The sequence below is a fragment of the Chiloscyllium punctatum genome, chromosome 14 (genome assembly GCF_047496795.1).
Source record: "Chiloscyllium punctatum isolate Juve2018m chromosome 14, sChiPun1.3, whole genome shotgun sequence".
In the NCBI taxonomy this organism is placed as follows: Eukaryota; Metazoa; Chordata; class Chondrichthyes; order Orectolobiformes; family Hemiscylliidae; genus Chiloscyllium; species Chiloscyllium punctatum.
The window spans coordinates 35,114,216-35,133,646 of NC_092752.1; the positions used below are offsets into that span (position 1 = coordinate 35,114,216).

The window sequence follows — 19,431 nt, forward strand, 5'->3', positions numbered from 1 at the left end:
TTTTACATGGCAACCTTTCCTGCAATGATGCTCATTGAGCAAGGTTATATTGTCCTTGTTTTATTTTCAGGAGGTTGTAAAGACACAGGCTCTGAAATGTTTAGGTTTTGAAGGGTTTTAGGGCCAATTTGATTATAGATAATAGATACTGCCTCAGGCAAAAGGCTTTCAAATAAAAAAAAGTACACTTGTACAATGAAAGGAGAGTGGCAAGTTCTCCCAGCTCAGCTTTTCTCTGGTTTGTTTTTTTTTTGCCAGTCTGGTTATTCACTGAAAGCAGTTAGGCAGTTAGAGGCTGCTGATCCAAGAAACAGCTACATGGAACAGCTAGAGAAGCTCTCACTCTAACTTCTCTCCTGTAAGACCCTGTGTTTGATTTTTCCTTTTGTGCCAAGGGGTATTTATGAGGATTGTTGCAAGTATTTGGACAGCATCATTAAGTTGGGATATTCTGTTGGGTTTTTGGATAGCTTGTTATTCTGTCTTCTGTTCTCTTTTGTTTGTGTTTCATTCAGTAATCTTGTAAATAAATTCTGTTTTGTTTAAAACTAAGTGGTTTGACTAGCTGCATCTCTCCTAGAATATCCACTCACACCTACTTAAAACAACTAGCAAAGCTAGGGTCTGGGCTACTTTCTTGAAATGTTTTGAGGTGGTCTAGCCTGGTCCATAACAATAACTGTAACTCAACAATCTCACTGATTATACTTGATACTTTCACAAAAATGCACTGTATTCCTGCTTAGTTTCACCCTTAATCAGACAATGACTTTTAACATGATATTCTCTAGTCTAGTTTAACTGTCTCTGCTAGATTTTTCTGCACCTTGGTCTTTGTCTCTGATTTTCTCTCTTGCTTTCAGCAGCACTGCCAATTTAGGTTAAATCCTTCCCATCAGCACTGGAAAAACAGCTTGCAAAGAATTCAACCCTGGCTCTGTTCTGATGCAATCTAGTGCCAACTCCTCAAAACACATTTCCAGTGTCCCTAGAATCTAAAGCCCTCCCACCTGCGCTATCCATCCAGCCAAGTATTCATCTGTCTTAACCTCTTGTTTCAGCACTCTGTTGCTGGTGGCACTCAGAGTAATTAGAGGATTACTATTCTTGACATTCTGCTTGTTAGTTTTCTGTATAGCTCCCTAAACAATGGCTGCAGGAATACATTCCCCTTCTTGCCTATGTCATTGGTACCAACATGAACAATGACCTCTCGCTCAACACTTTCTTCAAGAACAATGTCCTGCAACTGCTCTGAGACATCACTGACGCTATCAGCAAGGAGGCAACATACCATCTTGCTGTCATATCCTGGGCTTCCAAAACTCCTACCTGCTCCCCTAACTAAGAAATTCCTTAACGGTAGATTGGAATAAAATATCCTAATTTGAATAGGCTTTATTGTCACTTGTACTCCATTGAAGAAGTATAAATGTCTGCCTCTTATGGTGCCATCTTAGGTACAAGTATCTAGGTATAAATCTTGGATACAAAGAGGAATAAACAGTGGTTGCATTGCTTAATAGAGTTTAAAAAAATAAGTTAGAAATAAAACATCATTAAAGGATTGACATTATAGTCAGGTAAAAAATTTTAAATAAACATTACATGGTAGCAGGATCGAAGTAGCTTCGAAATCGACGTTTCGGGCAAAAGCCCTTTATCAGGAATGCTCTTCCAGCACCACTAATCCAGAATCTGGTTTCCAGCATCTGCAGTCATTGTTTTTACCGATTACATGGTAGCAGCTCAGCACAGGGCCTCCGCACATGGTCTGACCTCCCGTGCCAGACCCCAGTCCAACAGCTGTCCCCACTCTGCTCCAAGCCCCAGTCGACTTTGTACCAGCACTCAGCTGCTCCAAGGTAAATTCCGAGACTGCCTCCCCTGCGCTGGTCTTCGCCTGGGACTCGCTGCCTGCGCACTGCTCTGGGACTCGCTCCCCTTGCAGTGCTCCAAGAGTGTTTCCCCAAGTGCTGTTTCGTGACTCACAGCCCATGCTGTTCTGGGACTCACTGTGCACACCTGCCGCTGCTCCAGGATTCGCCTCCAGTGTAAAAAGTGTGGGCCTACACAATGTGCCGAGATGATGAGGCAGCAGCCCTGTATTGAACCGAAGATCCCCCTTTGTGTGTGAGGCAAACATAATAACCACAACACTCCAGAAACACAGGGGAGCTGCTGACCCCAGGGGAGCACCTGTGTTATCCCTCCTCACAGACTGCGGTGCTCAAAATAGAGTGCATTTTTGTGCATGCGAAAGACCAGTACTGCTCTTCCTCTCTTCTGCTTTCTCTCTTGTGGGGCTGAACTATCTATGATTGCGAGAGTTTGGGTATTCCTACCCTCCTCTGAGGAACCATTGCCTTTATCAGTACCCAGAATGGAAAACTGGTCAGTGAACAAATTGCCTTGGGGAGTCCTGTAGTCCATTCCTGATTCTCTTGAATTGTCTGCATGCCCCTATCCTGTGGTGTGAACAACTCTGTATGTGCCTCACAGATGCATTGCAGCGACTCCAGCTGCTACTCAAACACCAAAACTGAAAGCTCATGTGTCTGCAACCAGAATATGTGGCCTGTCGAAGCCACACTGACTTGTGGTCATGGTGACCCACTATCCAGTCACACAATAGAATTTAGAGGGGATCATAATAATGAGAAACCCTTGTTTTTGTTCAGAACTAGATACCACAAATTTGGGTGAATCTGTTTGTGCACTTCTTCAATCTTTCAAAAGCAGCTTTTATAATTACACTAGTGAGACAAGAGCGGAAAAGTCTTGAGCTGACTTTTGTTTTACAAGATAAAATGGTCAAGAAACCCTGAAACACATCAACAGGACAAGTGGATAATCTAGATATGAACAAAAATTTCGCTGATGATGAGGCTGAGAGAAGTAATCCACAAGAGGAAATATGTAATCTTGTATATGATGAATTAATTGATTTGAACTATGAAATTCATTTTCATCCTACACAAAGCAATAATTTTTTTTTAAACTCTGTGGTTAAGTCTGAGCATGAAGATTATAACTTCTCAATTCCTGATAAATTGAGAAAATCTGTGACCAAGACTGTTGTTGGATTGGTACTTTAGAGGGATTCACAGAATTAACAGAGAATGTGAAGAGGTAGAGATTGGTGCCAGCACAAACATTTCAGAAAGGAGATCCGGTGTCATGGTCAATACCATCGATGAAGTCATGTGAAGCACAAGTGGATTGTGACAAAGAAGAAATCTGGGTGATTGGTATCTGTGAGGCTGATATTTAGGTAAAGTGATGTAAGTTTAAACTTAAATGGAAATGGTCTCAGATAGGCTTGATAGCGTTGGAATTCTTGGGCAGAATCCAGGGAGGTTTCTGGGACTGGGAAACAAGGCAAGCAAGGACAAAAACCTGGAAGGGAGGCAAGAAAGTGAGCATCCCAGACAGATGAAAGTCAGTCATTAAATTGCCAGTGGACTGAAGGTGGATCATACTTTTTTGACAACAAGCAGCAGGAATTTTTTGTTTTGACATACTGGCATGTTATGCATGCACACTAAAACACAACTTTGGCAGATCAAAGTATGCCTCCACAATTAAGAATGCATCGCACAAGAAAGAACAGCTTTCAAATTCATGACCAATGGCTTACAGCAGGTGAGGTTATCTTATAAAACGTAGAACAGTACAGCACAGGACCAGGCCCTTCGGCCCTCAATGTTGTGCCAACCTTTTATCCTACTTTAAGATCAAACTAACCTAAATACTCTTCATTTTACTATCTTCCATGTGCCTATCTGAGAGTTGCTTAAATGTCCTTAATGTATCTACTCTACGGCCACTGTTGGCAATGCATTTCACACACCAGCCATTATCTGAGTAAAGAACCTACCTCTGGCATTTCCCCTAAACTTTCCTCCGATTATCTTAAAATTATGCCTGCTCGTGATAGCCATTTCCGACTTGGGAAAAAGTGTCTGTCTATACACTCTACCTATGTCTCTCATCATCTTGTACACCTCTATCAAGTCACCTCTCATCCTTCTTCACTCCAATGAGAAAAGTCTTGGCTCCGCCAACCTTTTTTCATAAGAATATGCCCTCCAGTCCAGGCACCAAACTGGAAAATCTCCTCTGCAACTCTCTGGAAAGCTTCCACATCCTTCCCATATTGAGGCGACCAGAGCTGAACACAATATTCCAAGTGTGATCTAACCAGAGTTCTATAGAGCTGCAGAAACTCCTCGTGGTTCTTAAACTCAATCCCTCTGCACAACCCTACCAACTTGGGTTGCAACTTTGAGGGATCTATGCACATGGACTCCAAGATTCCTCTATTCCTCCACACTGCCAAGAATCCTGCCTTTAACCCTGTACTCTGCATTCAAACTCAACATTCCAAAATTAATCACTTCACACCTTTCCAGGTTGAACACTATCTGCCACTTATGGGCCCAGTTCTGCATCCTGTCAATGTCCCGTTGCAACCTACAACAGCCCTCTACACTATCCACTACTCCACCAACCTTTGCATTATTGGCAAACTTACTAACCCACTCTTCCACTTCCTCATCCAAGTCATTAGAAAAATCGCATAGAGCAGAGGTCCCAGAACCGATCCCTGCGGGTTTGGGCTGAGTAAGAGTTGCTTTTCCTGGAATACTTTGTCGATTGGAGAGAGAGGAGGCCTTGATGCATTGTGACTGGGAGGCAGGAAGGTAGCAACCCTATGAAGGCTTGTGAGGGATAAAGGGAAGAAGGTTGTCTAAGTATGGAAGGTCAATGCCTTCAGATGGTATGGGCTTAATGTTCTTTTTTTTGAGGGCACCTTTTAGTGGCACAAATCACAGAAAGGAAGCTGAAATCATTCTCAACTTCCTGGCTGAATGTAAAATGAAGTTTCTCTGCACTACAAAATATGGAATTTACTTTATTTTCTCTGAGCAGATTCCCCCACTCTCTCCCCTCTCACAGGTGAAAAGGAGGCTGTCTCTGAGTCTGGGCCTCTGAACCACTCCCATCCTGGGGCAGAACTCTTCACCATCCCCCTTCCAGTGCAGGCCTCCCCACTGCACTGCGCCCCCCCCCCCCCCCCCCACCCCGTCAACCCCACCACCTTTGTCCTGCTCCTGCAGTCCAACCGCTCTCTCAGTCTCCAGGCTCCTGGTTAGCTGTGATTGTACTGATGGTGACATCACTGCATGCTGCACATGATAACTGCACTGAGGCATGTCCTATCATGGCCATTGACTCACTGGCTACATTGGCTCATGTCTGGACGCCATATTATGTCAAGGATAATTACTCGATTCTTTAAGATGATGTCTGGAGGCTGGTTGGAAATAGAAAGGTCGTCTACAGTAGGAGGGAGGGGTGGGGAGGTGGGTTTGCTTCCTCTCTTCTCATTTCAGAGGTATGTGTGGGTAAAATGTCTAACTTCATGGGCAGGAAGCCATAGCACCCATACACAGTTTCACTCCCTGCAGCCCAGCAGCATCACTCAACCTCTACTCATTACTCCACTACCTCCACAGGGGTCCAAGACCTGACCAAATAACAGAGGTGCCACACTTTAGCACTGCCTCCCAAGTTGTTCTCCTGAAGGCTATCCAGGAGAAAGGGATTTTTTCTACTTCCCCAAGGATGGCAACAAGACGACCATCCCAAATGATAAACAACCACAGCAGATCAGCATAAAAGCAAAATAAAAGATTACAGTATGGTGAAGGTTAATGTGAAACTAGAGGATTGGAAAGCCTTTAAAAGCCAAAATTAGATGAAGTTGAAATGTGTGGCACTGGAAAAGCACAACAGGTCAGGCAGCATCCGAGGAGCAGGAGAGTGGATGTTTCTCATGAAGGGCATATGTCCGAAACATTGACTCTCCTGCCCCTGGGATGCTGCCTGACCTGTTGTGCTTTTCCAGTGCCACACGTTTCAACTTCATCTAATTTTGGCTTTTAAAGGCTTTCCAATCTTCTAGTTTCCCATCAATCTTCACCACATTGGATTCTTGTTATTTTGCCTTTATGCTGTCCCTGACTTCCTTTGTCAGCCATGGTTACCTTGTCTTCCTTGGGAAGAATTTCTGCTGTGCCTTCCAAAACTCCAACCAGCTACCTCCTCATGCCTTTGTAGTTACCTTCACTCAATGGTGATAGCATTACATCTGAATCAAGTGTCTCTCTCTCAAACTGCAGGATGAATTCTATCATATTATTGTACCTGTGCCCTATGGGTTCCTTCACCTTCAGCTCCCTAAGTGAGTCCGTCTCGTGGCACATTACCAAATCCAGAATACCACCTTTGAACAGTTGTCTCACACACCTCTGGTCCCACCATCAGGGCCCTCAATATAAAAAGACTGAAGACCCATTCCAGAATGCAAAATTAGGCCAACAGTCCACTGAGAAACTGAGGGAGTGCTACACTGTCAAACCTTCTGTTATTGGATGAGACGGCGATCTGATGTCCGACCTTCCTTCTTAGGTATGTGTACAATGTCCCTTGCACTATTTTGAAGGAGGATAGGAGATAAACTCTCTCTACAGTTCCTCACCCAGAATGACGAAAACAAATTACTTTTTCAGATGTCAGAGTTTATGAAAATTCATTATGTTTGAATTGTTTGCCCCATTTCCTGTGAGTAAGATTGCCAACAATGCCATTTTGAGGGTTCTACAGGTGATAAAAGGTAATTAGATTAGATTACTTACAGTGTGGAAACAGGCCCTTCAGCCCAACAAGTCCACACCAACCCTCTGAAGAGCAACCCACCCAGACCCATTCCCCTACACCTAACACTACGGGCAATTTAGCATGGCCAATTCATCTAGCGTGCACGTCTTTGTGACTGTGGGAGGAAACCCACACAGACACGGGGAGAATGTGCAAGCTCCACACAGACAGTTGCCCGAGGTGGGAATTAAACCCGGGTCTCTGGCGCTGTGAGGCAGCAGTGCTAACCACAGCGCCACCGTTATATACACATGCAAAATGCCTCTTATATTTCTTTCTTTGAAAGAAGAATCAAGATGCAAGGGCAAGATGTGACTTAGTTACATCACCACATAGCTTACATAATTTAGCATGAAATAATTTCCTTTTCTCTTCCAGTGCACCCTTTGAAGTGGGACATGTGAAGTGTGTTGGACATTTTGTTTGAAGAATTGGGAAGTAGGTTGTTAACCTCTTTGAAGTCCAAATATTGGTCAGAGGGCAGAGTTGAGGAGGGTGAGCAGTCTGTTTCAGAGAAAAATTACTTTTGATATTTCTCTTGAAACAAATCACATGTTCTATGTCTTCAGCATTTAGTTGACGAAGTGTGTATTTATTTCAGTGCCATCCCTTGCTTTGTTAGTAGGATTTCTTAAACTAAATCTGCTTTCAGCTCTTTGTTGAAACGCCACAGATTTAAATGCAGTGCCATTAGCTTTTGGGTCTGGCTGCCTTTCTTCTGGCTGATGTGACTGAACTTCAAATTGACAAACAACTAGAGGAACAGCTAGAACTGTCCACTGTTAATATTGTACTCAAAATCCTCCCGTACAAACCAAAGAAATCTGCCGGAAACTGACAAACAACAAACATTGGGAGAGCTAGAAATTTATTGTCCTGTTTACACAAAGAAGAACAGAAGCCTGTTTTAAAAAAAATAACCTGACCCGACTGAAGAAACAACCAAGTGCCAAATGTAGTTGGAGTGATGAGTGCAGCAGAGATGGATGAAAAAAAAATCAAAACTTGAAATGGCACAGTATCACAAACAACAAATTACTATATTAGGAGATGTCTTTAAAAGAACGGGCAGTATGTTTACCTACAAGTTCTAAATTAAAAAGCGACTTTCATTGCTGTAGTATTCTACTCTAAACTAGAACACATGCAGTCAAATATTTTCATTTTCAGCCATAATTTCCCTCATGTACTTTAACAGTATTTTTGTCCAGCAACGTTTATGTTTTGAGGGCTTGTATGGACAGGTGCCTCTGCTTACTGAAATACTTGTCATAGTATAGGGCAGTAAACGATCCTAACAAGGAGTTTCTGGGCATTTGTATTTATCAGCGACTTCAAAGTCTCAGCTCAGACTTTGAGGTTTCATCCTTTTCATAATGAACACCAGCTATGCAAGTATCTTTGCACTGTGTAAGTGCAAGGGTCCAGGGAGTGGGGCAGAGTGAGTGAGATGGCACTGTATCAAAGTTGAAGGAATGTATTTGAGAACAGGAAACACAATTTTAACAAAGGGAACATTTTAAACACATGATTTCACAGCCATCAAAGTATCAGCTAAAACTTTGATTGATTTTGAACAAATTTAGATCTACAGATGATTGGGAATTTCTCTCTTTCGTGAATCAACAATCAGATGCTGAAAAAGACATGTTTTGTCAAAGTTTTTATCTTGTATTTATCAGGACAATTTGTAAAAATGTCAACAAAGAGGATAACCAGAGTTGTTTTCCTGGCAAATGCAAAATGAAAAGCTTTGATAAAATGTGTCTTTTTCTGCAATAATTATAATGTCTTCAAAATAGATTATAGTTGATGTACAATAAAGCTTACTGGGATAACATGTGATAGTAATAGCCAATTAAAAAGTCTTGATGATACCTGCAAAGGACACAGAACAGCTCTATGTTCCACTTCCCAATCTGCTAACGTCGTTTACATCCACCTCACCTGGTACACTATGCCGAACCTGATCCAAACTGGTCACAAGGGACTCATGTGGCACTGTGTTAATGCTCTCATCTGAACCAGGAGGCCCATGTTCATGTCCCACCTACTCCAAAAGCATGTAGTAATGTCTCTGAACAAGGTTTAAGGAAAATATTATTGAATTGGCTACATTTGCAACTTCAGCCATCAGAATGCTTCAGCATAGGTGCCTTCTTTGGGGTTGGGGGTTAGGAGGTGTGGGGTGGGGGCATTCTGCATTCAGAATTAAAGTCAGAAAGCCTACGCCTATGATCCTTGCAACAATAATATCGATCAGCTGCAAGGCCATCTGTCCAGCATAGTCAGAAGGTATCAGCTTTGATGGCACATTGTCCTGTTGGAAATTTAGACACATTTCGGCCTCTTTTGTCTTGTTGCTCGATGCTTTCAGACTGTCCAACCTGATGAAGGTACAGGGTCGGAGTGAGGGTATGGCGGGGTGCTGATAGTGTTGTGAAGATGTGGATATACTGTGCCTTTAAGAGAGTTAAAAGCTAGCAGAACTACCTGACAGCACTAAGTGTTCTGATTCAGGTAACAATATAATGCCTGGTCGAAAGCTAGATTAGCTGGTTGCCTAGAAACAACAGAACAGATTTGAATTAGGCCAACCAGTTTAAATTATACCCTGGAAAATACCAAACTCCAATCCAGTTTGAAATTAATATATTTACAATTTTAAAAGCCAATGACACAATCTGATGCTCTGGGAGTATAAGATCAGGGAAAATTGAACAGTTGGGAGGAGAACTGCCACGCCAATGACATTTGCAGACTGTTCGGGGAATAGCTCTCTTACAGCTACCTTTATCAATCTATGACCTGTAAATCATAATCCCTAAGAAGAAGAAAAACAGACACAGGAAGATCCAAACAGAAGATTTGATGGCTGGCTGGTTTCTGAAAACCTGAATTTTTGGTAAATCTTAATCTGGGGATGGGGGTTTTATCGGAATAGTATTATTGAAGGGAAGGTAAAAGATGGGCTAGCGGAAGGAGTTGTAAATAATTGTTTGTTAATTATTCTCTGTTATACTTTAAGGAATAGAGTTGTTAATTTTTACTTTAAATAGTTCTTGGCCTCTCAAATTTTCACAGATTACTGCACAGGATAAATCTTTTCTGTGTTACTGGTTTAAATATAGCAGGAGGGTTTATCCCATGTTGTAATAGTAGCTATAAGAGTTAGAGGTAGTTTCTTTACCAATTTTCAATTCAGAAACCGCTCAGGATCATGAGAGAGGAATGTTATGTTTGCCTGCTCCCTCCATTATTTGCATGCTTATACTATAGATACATGCATCCTAGCCTCACCAACTCTACCCTCAACAACAGGGAATGCCCAGGAAATCCAGGGTGCCATGGATGGGTGAAGCATCATTGGTTCACACTTTTCCTTTCTTCTGCCTTGTCCCTGGAAACTGAGCATTTCCTCGGTCAATAGCGGAGAACTAACAGGATGAGTGATCATAGGATATTCCTTTTTTTGATACTTTAATTCAGTTCAAATGTATGGCTAACAACTCCTCTCCAACAGCAGATGAGAAATTTGAAATGAATGAGTTATGTATAACTATACAGACATCTCACAGTTATGTGGAACGAATGATTATCATTCCTGTTTGCCACTAAAAAGTGAATTGAAATCGTATAAAACCAGAATCTGAATCATCTAAGCGTGAGTGGTGGTTGTGTAGGTAAGAGTGATATGTAGACTGTAACTACCAGATAACTTTCCATCTATTTTTAATTCTTTAACAAACGCACATGGGTATAAGCAAAACAACATCCATTAACAATAAAATTTCTTCCGGAACATGCAATTTTGCATGTCTTGTGTAAATGAGTGAACTGTTTGGTTTGGGTGCAGAGGAACATCATATGGCAGAATTTAGGCACCTGAATCTAAGCGGGTTTATTTAACCCAGGAGCAGGATTGCATTAAGCCACTGAGCAATTATCAGAAGAACAGCTCCGACACATGTTTCAGGCACTGGCTGGCATCCCTCAGAAAAACAAATGCAACAAATACCAATTTCAGTTTTATTATGTTTTAGGCGAGATTGTGAACTCAAGAGCCTCAATTTTATCAGTCTAAAGTAAGCATAAAACCATAAATTTTGCTACATGATACACTGTATCCAAACTATGCTGGAATTGTGCCAAAGGCAATATTTGCTTGGTCCATGTTACATTGTCTCAAATGTTTGCCTGAGTAATTTGATCCCATCCTGATATTTAACCTACAGAAAGATGCATAGAGAGAGGGAGAGAGAGAGAGAGAGAGAGAATTACATTCAAAGAACCTGAATCCATGTGGGTGGTGGTAGACGTGAGGAGAGGCAGTCCCAGTAGGGGAAAAGGGAGGTCATAATATGACTTTGGTGCCTAATGAACAAGAGCAGTTCAGCAAGTGTGTTTCTGATCCTAGGGAGCTGGGAACATTGCTGGGAGCAGGGGCAGAAATGTGTGATTGGATATCTGAGCTGTGAGCGAGGCTGAGGGAGCGAGGACCTTTGGGACGTCATCGGTTTGACAGGTAGATCAAGGGAAATTGGATGCTTGATGGAAAGGATGTAAGATGCCTTTAACAGACTCCCTCCTGAAATACCCCATTTTGTGGATGCAAGCTGCACACAAAGAAAACAGCTATTTTGTTGTCATTTATAATGCATTTTACTGTTTGAAAAGATCTAACCCACAGAGTTAATTGATCCCTGATGAGTGTTGGCCTACTAGAACATTGTCAGCAACATAACAGAAGGTTTCATGGTAAAGAAAGATTGATAACTACTACGTGAGGAAGATGGGATGGTGTGTGTGTGTGTGTGTGTGTGTGTGTGTGTGTGTGCGCGTGTGTGGTGGTTAGGGGTGGGAGGGGGTGAAGCTTTTCATCAGAACATTCCAGAGGAAGGGAACGGGAGTCTGCCCAGCGGCACGAAGCTCTTCAGTAGGTCCACACTCACCTTCTGCGTCCACCAAGCCTTGCTTTGATGAAACTGTCATGCATTGTGTGATTCAAGGAATCCATTCAGCTGGAGTTCTTTGCCAGGCTGAATGACACTGAGATTCTGGATTAGTGGTGCTGGAAGAGCACAGCAGTTCAGGCAGCATCCAAGTAGCTTCGAAATCGACGTTTCGGGGAAGGGCTTTTGCCCGAAACGTCGATTTCGAAGCTACTTGGATGCTGCCTGAACTGCTGTGCTCTTCCAGCACCACTAATCCAGAATCTGGTTTCCAGCATCTGCAGTCATTGTTTTTACCACCTGAATGACACGGAGGTTCGCAGCCTCGTTATCAAATTTAAAATGCCAGTTGTCTCCTTGCAGTGGATTGGTCTCGACTCGATTGTAAGTGATTCAGTAGCATATCAATATACATACTAAAGCTCACATTTATGGAAAAACCATTTGAGAATATCAGCAGGGCAGCTAGGTTTCAAGTGAGCACAAAGTAGCAAAAGTCGACATTTTCAGATGAGAAGAGGAGAATTTGAATCTAGGACAGAACAGAGGAAGCTAAACAATATTTAAAAATCATTTGGATAAGTACATGAATAAGAAAGGTTTGGAGGGATATGGGCCAAGTGCTGGCAAATGGGACTTGTTTAGTTTGAGATTATAGTCAGCATGAACTGGCTGGACCAAAGGATCTGTTTCCGTGCCGTCTGACTCTGTGACTGCAGCTTATTGTGAAGCCACTTGTTTTTTTCCACCCATTATTATATTCATAAAGTGCACTCAATAATTTTGTAAGAAAAAGAATAACTTCAAGATGTTAGAACTGATATCTGTACAGAGCGATAACACTCAAATTCCCATAAACATTAGAAATGAAATGGACTGAAGCCATGTTTACTGGCTGTCAGTGGAATATTGCATAATATTTAATAAATGTGGGATTCTGGAATCTTGGGATGTTATTCCAAACCTCGACCTTCTGGTACATTTGTATTAAGTGAGTAGATACTGACAACATACGACTTTCAGTGCTTACTGAGAAAAGCTGTCTTTTCATTTTCCACCAAACTGTTCAAGGGCCTGAAGGATAGAACATGCTCAAACTAATATTAGACTTCATTATTCCTCCACTTATTTGGTCTTCTTTGTGTTGCCCTCCAGTATGAGCCTCATCCACTCACCAATGTTAAAAATGTATCTATATGGACTAAACTTTGTGCAAAACATAAAAAAAAAACAGGAGATGTACGACCTACCTCATCTGCATCTGTAGCTGACAGCTGTAATATTCGAAAGCCATCTCCAATGTTTTCTTCAATGATGACATCCAATGCATCAGTGGGAAATACAGGAGGGTTGTCATTAATATCCTGTAGTGTTATTTCCACCTGAAAAAGATGTAAAATTTGTTTGCACACCATTAGAAGAGATTATGATAAATGAAGGTCTATCTAATATTGGACAACTCTCAAAGCTTAGAGATTAATGATTAATTCATGGATAATGAGCTCTAAGAGCATGTTGGCTACTAAAAATGCTTAAAAAAAGGAGAGCTACTGTGGGGATATGACAGTAAATGGTAATACAGGAAAATAGATCACTTAAAAAAAAACAATTCATTGTAGTAGGATACTTTTACTTAACATTATGGTGCTCATAACACAGGGGGTGGATTACAAAAATGACAGGATAACATGAGAGTCCCAAGATGGAATTGCTAATTTTTACTTTGGCCTTCGAGAAGGTTAAGCTGTTCAGACAGAATAGATATAGAGAAACTGCTTCCATTGGTGGAAGGATCTAGAAATAGTGGGCACTGATTAAAGATACCTTACAAAGGAAACAACAGTAACATGAGGAACAAATTTTTCATGCTGCGAGGGTTTAGGTCCTGGAATCTGCTTTTACATTTACAATGTCAGCTAGTATACGGACCAGGGCTGGAAGTTGGATTTTCAATGGTTTAACCAGAGTAGACAAGAAGAGGGCATTATGGGTTAAGTAAGCTTGCAAAGAGCATGAAGGGAGATTGGAAACAAAGAGAAGGGAAACATAAGTATACAGCTCAAATGGAACCGTCTGGAGGAAGTTTGCCTCACAAAGCAAAGGACAAGCCTAATAGCAAAGGCAACTGAAAGGATGATCTTAATCTTAATGAAAAAGATCCAAGAGGTACTTGCATATGTAGTTGATGAGGTTGTAGGAAGAATGTGAGAGGGATTTTAGGGTGACAGAAAGCACAGGTTATTTTTGTTCATCAGGGTGAATCTGTCATAATTGTCAGTTTAGTATAAGAGAATATGACTCAAAAGCTTTTGATGCCTTCCAGTCTGATACAGAGGTAGATGGTGAAACCAGCTGTGTGTTAGTTAAGTTCAAGTCTGTATGCTTTAAAACAAAGATGGGTCCTGTACCAGGAAAGAGAGAAAGATGGGAGAGGTTAAGTGTCTTTTCTGGAAACAAAAGGATCAAAGGTGGAGCTGAGGGAGCGGTCTGACTCATCAGTGTGTAATGTCCTGGTTCCCCAATCAAAGGGGCTGGTAACTCAGCAATAAACGACAGCCTGGTCACTGAAACCATGTGGTGTGGAGCCCTCTGCAGCTAACCTTAGGAGGGAAATCCCAGTCAGGGTTGGGGAGGGGAAAGTCTAAAATGTTTGCTTTGGAAACAGATGTCTTCTTGCTCTTTCTAGTTCCAAATGAAATCAAAACAAAAGTTACTGAAAAAAACGTAACTGTCAGGCCTCTTCTGATTCTGACAATTCTGGTCTGATAGGTAGATCACAAGTGCTTTATTGCTTAGGCAATAGGATAAAGTAAAAGTTCAAGCACCAATCAATTCATTGGATACTCGAGAGGGTCTTGCCTTTTTTTTGGGTTTGTGTCCTCAGCCATAACATTAACTTGTAGTCAGCCAGATGAGGGCAGGAAAACAACTGTTAATTATCCTATTCTATTTTAACTGCCATCCCTCTATCTGGTTTTGGTCTGGTGTGAGGGATTTGAAGCTCCTTCTTATCTAAATAAACACTATCACGTGAGTTGGTGCTGAATCTAACTTCAACTAGTAGTGTAACTAATAAGGAAACTTCAAACATACACACTGTATTGATTTAAGTCAGGAACTCCTTAGCATGGTTTTATCCAAAGTGTGTTCACCAGATTGCTGCAGATGAATGGATATTGCTTTTCGTATTCACTTCCTTAGTTGGGACAATGAAGGGGCAAGGTGACCTCATGTTTTCAGATCTATACTGCAGTTAGCAGCTGGACTTATGGGTGGGTCCATGTGGAAGCTATGAGTTATCAGGCCAACTGCTCCAGTTCCATTTTACACTCACTGACAGCATCAGGGATTCTGGATCAACTGTGGTACAAAGCAGATGGAATGGTCAGATCCTTTATATTACCCTGAATAATGACCTTTGATTTCAAACTTTAGAAGAACACCTGTTTCCCCTCATCTCACACCAATATGCTGACATTTTTCTCTCTTGTCATTTCTAGCCCTATAAGGCAGAAGACAGCAGGCACTGCAGATTCCTAAGCGTGGATTTAAATGACAGCTGGATGGACTGTTCTTGTTCTGCATTTCTTATATTCTTCTAATCTCTGAGAATTTGTTAGATTAGTGCTGGATTTAAGGACAGTTGGGAGATGTGATCTCATGACTACTGGAAGCTGCACTCAGCCTGTTCAGGCTAATTTCACTTTCAGTCATGTCTCAACAGCTGTCGGAGAGAATGGTCTTTTTTTCTTTTATGCAAAACATTCAAAAGCAATATTTGACATAGTTTGTTACCTAATCACCCAGAAATTACATTACAGTGAAATGCCAGTAGCTACTGGGTGGACCGTAAGCTATAACCAATTACAGCTTTGCACTGCAGCATTAAAGAAGCCCACAGATCATAAATGTTAATCTGAAACCAAATGTTACAATGGCCAAGCTTAATGGACTATGCCCAGTTTTTACTTGAAACTAACCCAATGATCTAACGTCAATGCAATGTTAGATTCTAGTCTCTACTATAGAACTGCTCAGCATGCGCTCAAAGTCATGGACACCAAATGTCATTTGATATGCATGGTGGGCCATTACCCCATTTACTTTGATTTTGATATAAAATTCTCATATTACTGTTTAACTTACCCAAATTGCTGGATCACTTTGTTTAATTTACTTATTGTTTCTTAAAAAAATAGTTTTAACCAAGTTCCCATTAAACATTGATAGCGCCAGACATAATGCCAAACTTAATGTCAAAAACCTAAACAACAATTTTTCCTGACGCCTTTTTATTTACAGACATTGGAAGATAAATGGGAAGAGTAAAGTTAATATTTAAACATTGATGACAGGCTTCAACTAGTTTTTCTAATTTCTCATATCATAATACATGTGTCGTTCAGACTTGACAAACTCTTGGAAACCCTGGTCTTCACTGAACTGCTCTGGTCTTCACGTTGTGGCACATTCCATTCTTCATGATGATACATAAAGACAGCAGCTGTCGTCTCTCCAGTTTGACAACATTTTGACGCATGGGTTTTCCCATGAGGTTAAGAAATGTTTCAACATCAAAGACCACCAAGCAGGAAGAAAATGCACTTTTATAACCAAGCATAAGATGAGCATTCATCTAACTGCTAATAAAAGTGAGATCAGAAGTTGAGCAGATTGATTTAGTCATGCTATTTCTAAATATTCCACTTAATGTATTATAAATCTTGCACATTTTACAACTTTAGCTTTCCCAGCCAAGTCAAATTTAGATCAGTCCAGCCCAAAAGCCAAACAAACAGCGAACTTGGAAAACATAGGAAAGCTGATTGCTGCATTTTTTTAAAATATGAAGTGAACTAGTAAATATTTATAAATTCTAAAAGGTTACACAACTGGGAAAGGTCTTCAACTATGGTTAGAATGAACAAACTCAAAAGCCTTTTTATGACAGAAGAGCAGACACTGTGGCGATTAAAAGATGGTCTCCCAGCCAAGCAAATTTCAGGACATTCCTTGAAGGCCTGTCAGCAGATAAGCTGTGAAGAGGTTGAGGATACCACTCAATGTTTGATGCTTGTTTTGGGAAATGGATTAGTAATAGGCTGATCTCTCCGGTACTTGGATGGTTGTTTTCCTGAATACACCTAATGATAATTCAGTGGCCCAGCAATGCAGTTAACTGAGATGCTATCACACCGATTCGTTGGATTACTTTAGAGAAAAATGCTTACTTTTAATAGCAAGATAACAATGAACACGTTATCATGACTTTAATAAATGCCAATAATATCTCACATAGAAAAAGTTAGTTTGCAGGCTTTGTAAGTAAGTGCAGCAGCTTTTTAAAGTTATCACATGAATTGCCAATTAACTGATATAATTCTGCTTCTTTCTCCACAAATGCTGCCAGACCTACTGAGTCTCTCCAGCATTCTCTGTGTTTGTTTTAGATTCCAACATCTTGATTTCAAGATGTAAAATTAGGCAGCATGGGCCTTGCCAACTAACTGAAGCATTTTCTTTAGGTAACTGTTTTCTGTTCGACACGACAAGTAATGTTCTTACAGGGAGTGACATATTGACCCATTTCAGGCAGTCAGCATCATCATCAAACAAGCAGCAGCCAGAAGTAATGGGCTGGACTTTGATTACTGAGGCAAGTAACTCAAATTAAGAAATATCATGACTAAGCAGACCTGCTTTGACACAAAGGATTCTGTCACATGCACTTTTGCCACAGGGTGGTGACCAGGATCAATTTGAACATGTCACCTCTGGAGGCAATCATGGAAATGGTCAAGTGCCCAAGCAGGTTGGCTAGAAGGCCCACCTTGGTTCTCTGAGACTATGATGCAAGAGGCCGTTGGGTCATCTATTCCTCAAGGCACAATGGAGGCACTGGTAGCCCACCCATCGGGTCTATTGAGGCTCCATTGTGATCAGTTAATGGTCACTTATGGTTCACACTTAATTGCCACCAGTATTTTACCGATGGAAGGGAAAGATTTGTGACATGCTGGGAGCTTTGCAATTTTAGCTGTGCGAGTTGGTGTTGGGCAAGGAGGGGGAGACCTTCATTGAGTGTCTCCTGTCTATCAGTGGCCATGGAGGTCAAATCGTTGAATGTATTTAAGAAAGAGATAGATCGGTTCTTTACTGATAGGAAGATCAAGAGTTATGGAGCAAGAATGAGGTTGACAAACATATCAGCCATGATCAACTAAAGTAGAATTGATAGACCCTAATTCTGTTCCAATATCTTTTGGTCTTATGGTGTCTTGAATATTAAACATCAGGGTTTCATCTATAGTGAGATATAAATTCACGTCCATCTCAGTAAACTAAAAATTAGATAAGTTTTAAAATTATTTAGGTATTTTCAGATTTTTCCATGTTAGGGTTTTGACATCTGGCAGCATATTGGTGTTTGATTGTATTTCCCTGCTCATAAAAATAGCTGACTCTATAAACCAGACCACAGTGAAAACTACAGCAGTACAGCAGCAAATGTTTTTTTTTTAAAAACCACAGTTTTTTTGTGAAGAGAGAAAAAGTAAAATTCTTTACATTAAAAGAGTATGAGCTAACAGAATGAATTTCAAATTCCACTGAAAGTAACAGCAAATCTGGCTTTCACAGATTATATGTTTAATACAATCTCTCATAGCAACAGTTTTGATAATCATAGAATCCCTACAGTGTGGAAACAGGCCATTAGGTCCAACAAGTCCCTTCCAACCTCTGAAGAGTAACCCATTCCCCTTCACTATGACTTTACATTTATCCTTAGCTAATGCACCTAAAGTACATCCCTGAACACTACGGATAATTTAGCAAGGCCAACTCATTTAACTTGTATTCCTTGGATTGGGAGGAAACCAGAGCACCCAGAGGAAACCCACACAGACACGGGGACAATGTGCAAACTCCACAGACAGTCACCCAAGGCGGAAATCGAACCAGGATCCCTGGCGCTGCGAGGCATCAGAGATGCCTATGAAGATTGCAGCACTCTACTTCATCAAGGAAGTTGGGCTAAATTTTATGGGTGGGGGTGGTGGTGTTCTACTTGCCTGGCGGAAAAATTAGACCTCAACAGACTAGCATGAAATAAGGCTGCCTCAAAGCCACACATCACTCTGTATAGTGTTGAGGAGATGAGAAGTGGATTTCTGCTCTTCACTGGGAGGAAGCCAATGTCATTGACAGCTGTCAACCAACCTGGCCAACTGCTCTGACAGTGTCCATCAGTGCCAGAACTCAGTTGTTGGCACTACTGGGACTTCAAAGAAGCTCACGTGGATTAAGGATGGATCCTGGAACAGGTGACTCCTGGGCTGTTTGAACAGGAAGATATTGGGTATCTAGGGCAGGCGGTTGAAAACAACAACGTGGGTTGCCTCTTGAAGGAAGTTTCAAACCCATATAATACACCATCAAAGAACGTCGTCCTCTTTTCTATTCACTCCACGGCCCGCTGCCTGGATCTGTTTATGGCCAGTTTGGCCAGGCCCAGGAGCAGACCCACGAGGAGGTCTTCAGACCTGCTCTCCCCCCTTCTCCGTACCGGGTGCCCGAAGATCAGGAGCATGGGACTGAAGAGCAACCAAAAACATAAAAAAAGGTCTTTAAAGAAACAAAAAAGGTCTTTAAAGAAACAAAAAAGGAGGGCAAAATCTCCCGGGTTTTTTTTTACACACTGATCCAATTTCTCCAGAAGGGGGGAAAACACCCGAGTGGGCAGTGACAAGCA

The 19,431-nt window shown here is 41.4% G+C and overlaps 1 protein-coding gene across 2 annotated transcripts in view; it reads right to left on the reverse strand.

Annotated features, from left to right (window-relative positions):
* fat4 (FAT atypical cadherin 4) overlaps positions 1 to 19,431 on the reverse strand; it is a 371,960-nt gene that overhangs the window by 172,609 nt on the left and 179,920 nt on the right. For both annotated transcript variants that reach the window (XM_072584175.1, XM_072584176.1), the window contains exon 3: positions 12,929 to 13,060. In XM_072584175.1, the coding sequence (XP_072440276.1) occupies positions 12,929 to 13,060 (132 nt within the window). The remainder of the gene's footprint in view (positions 1 to 12,928; positions 13,061 to 19,431) is intronic.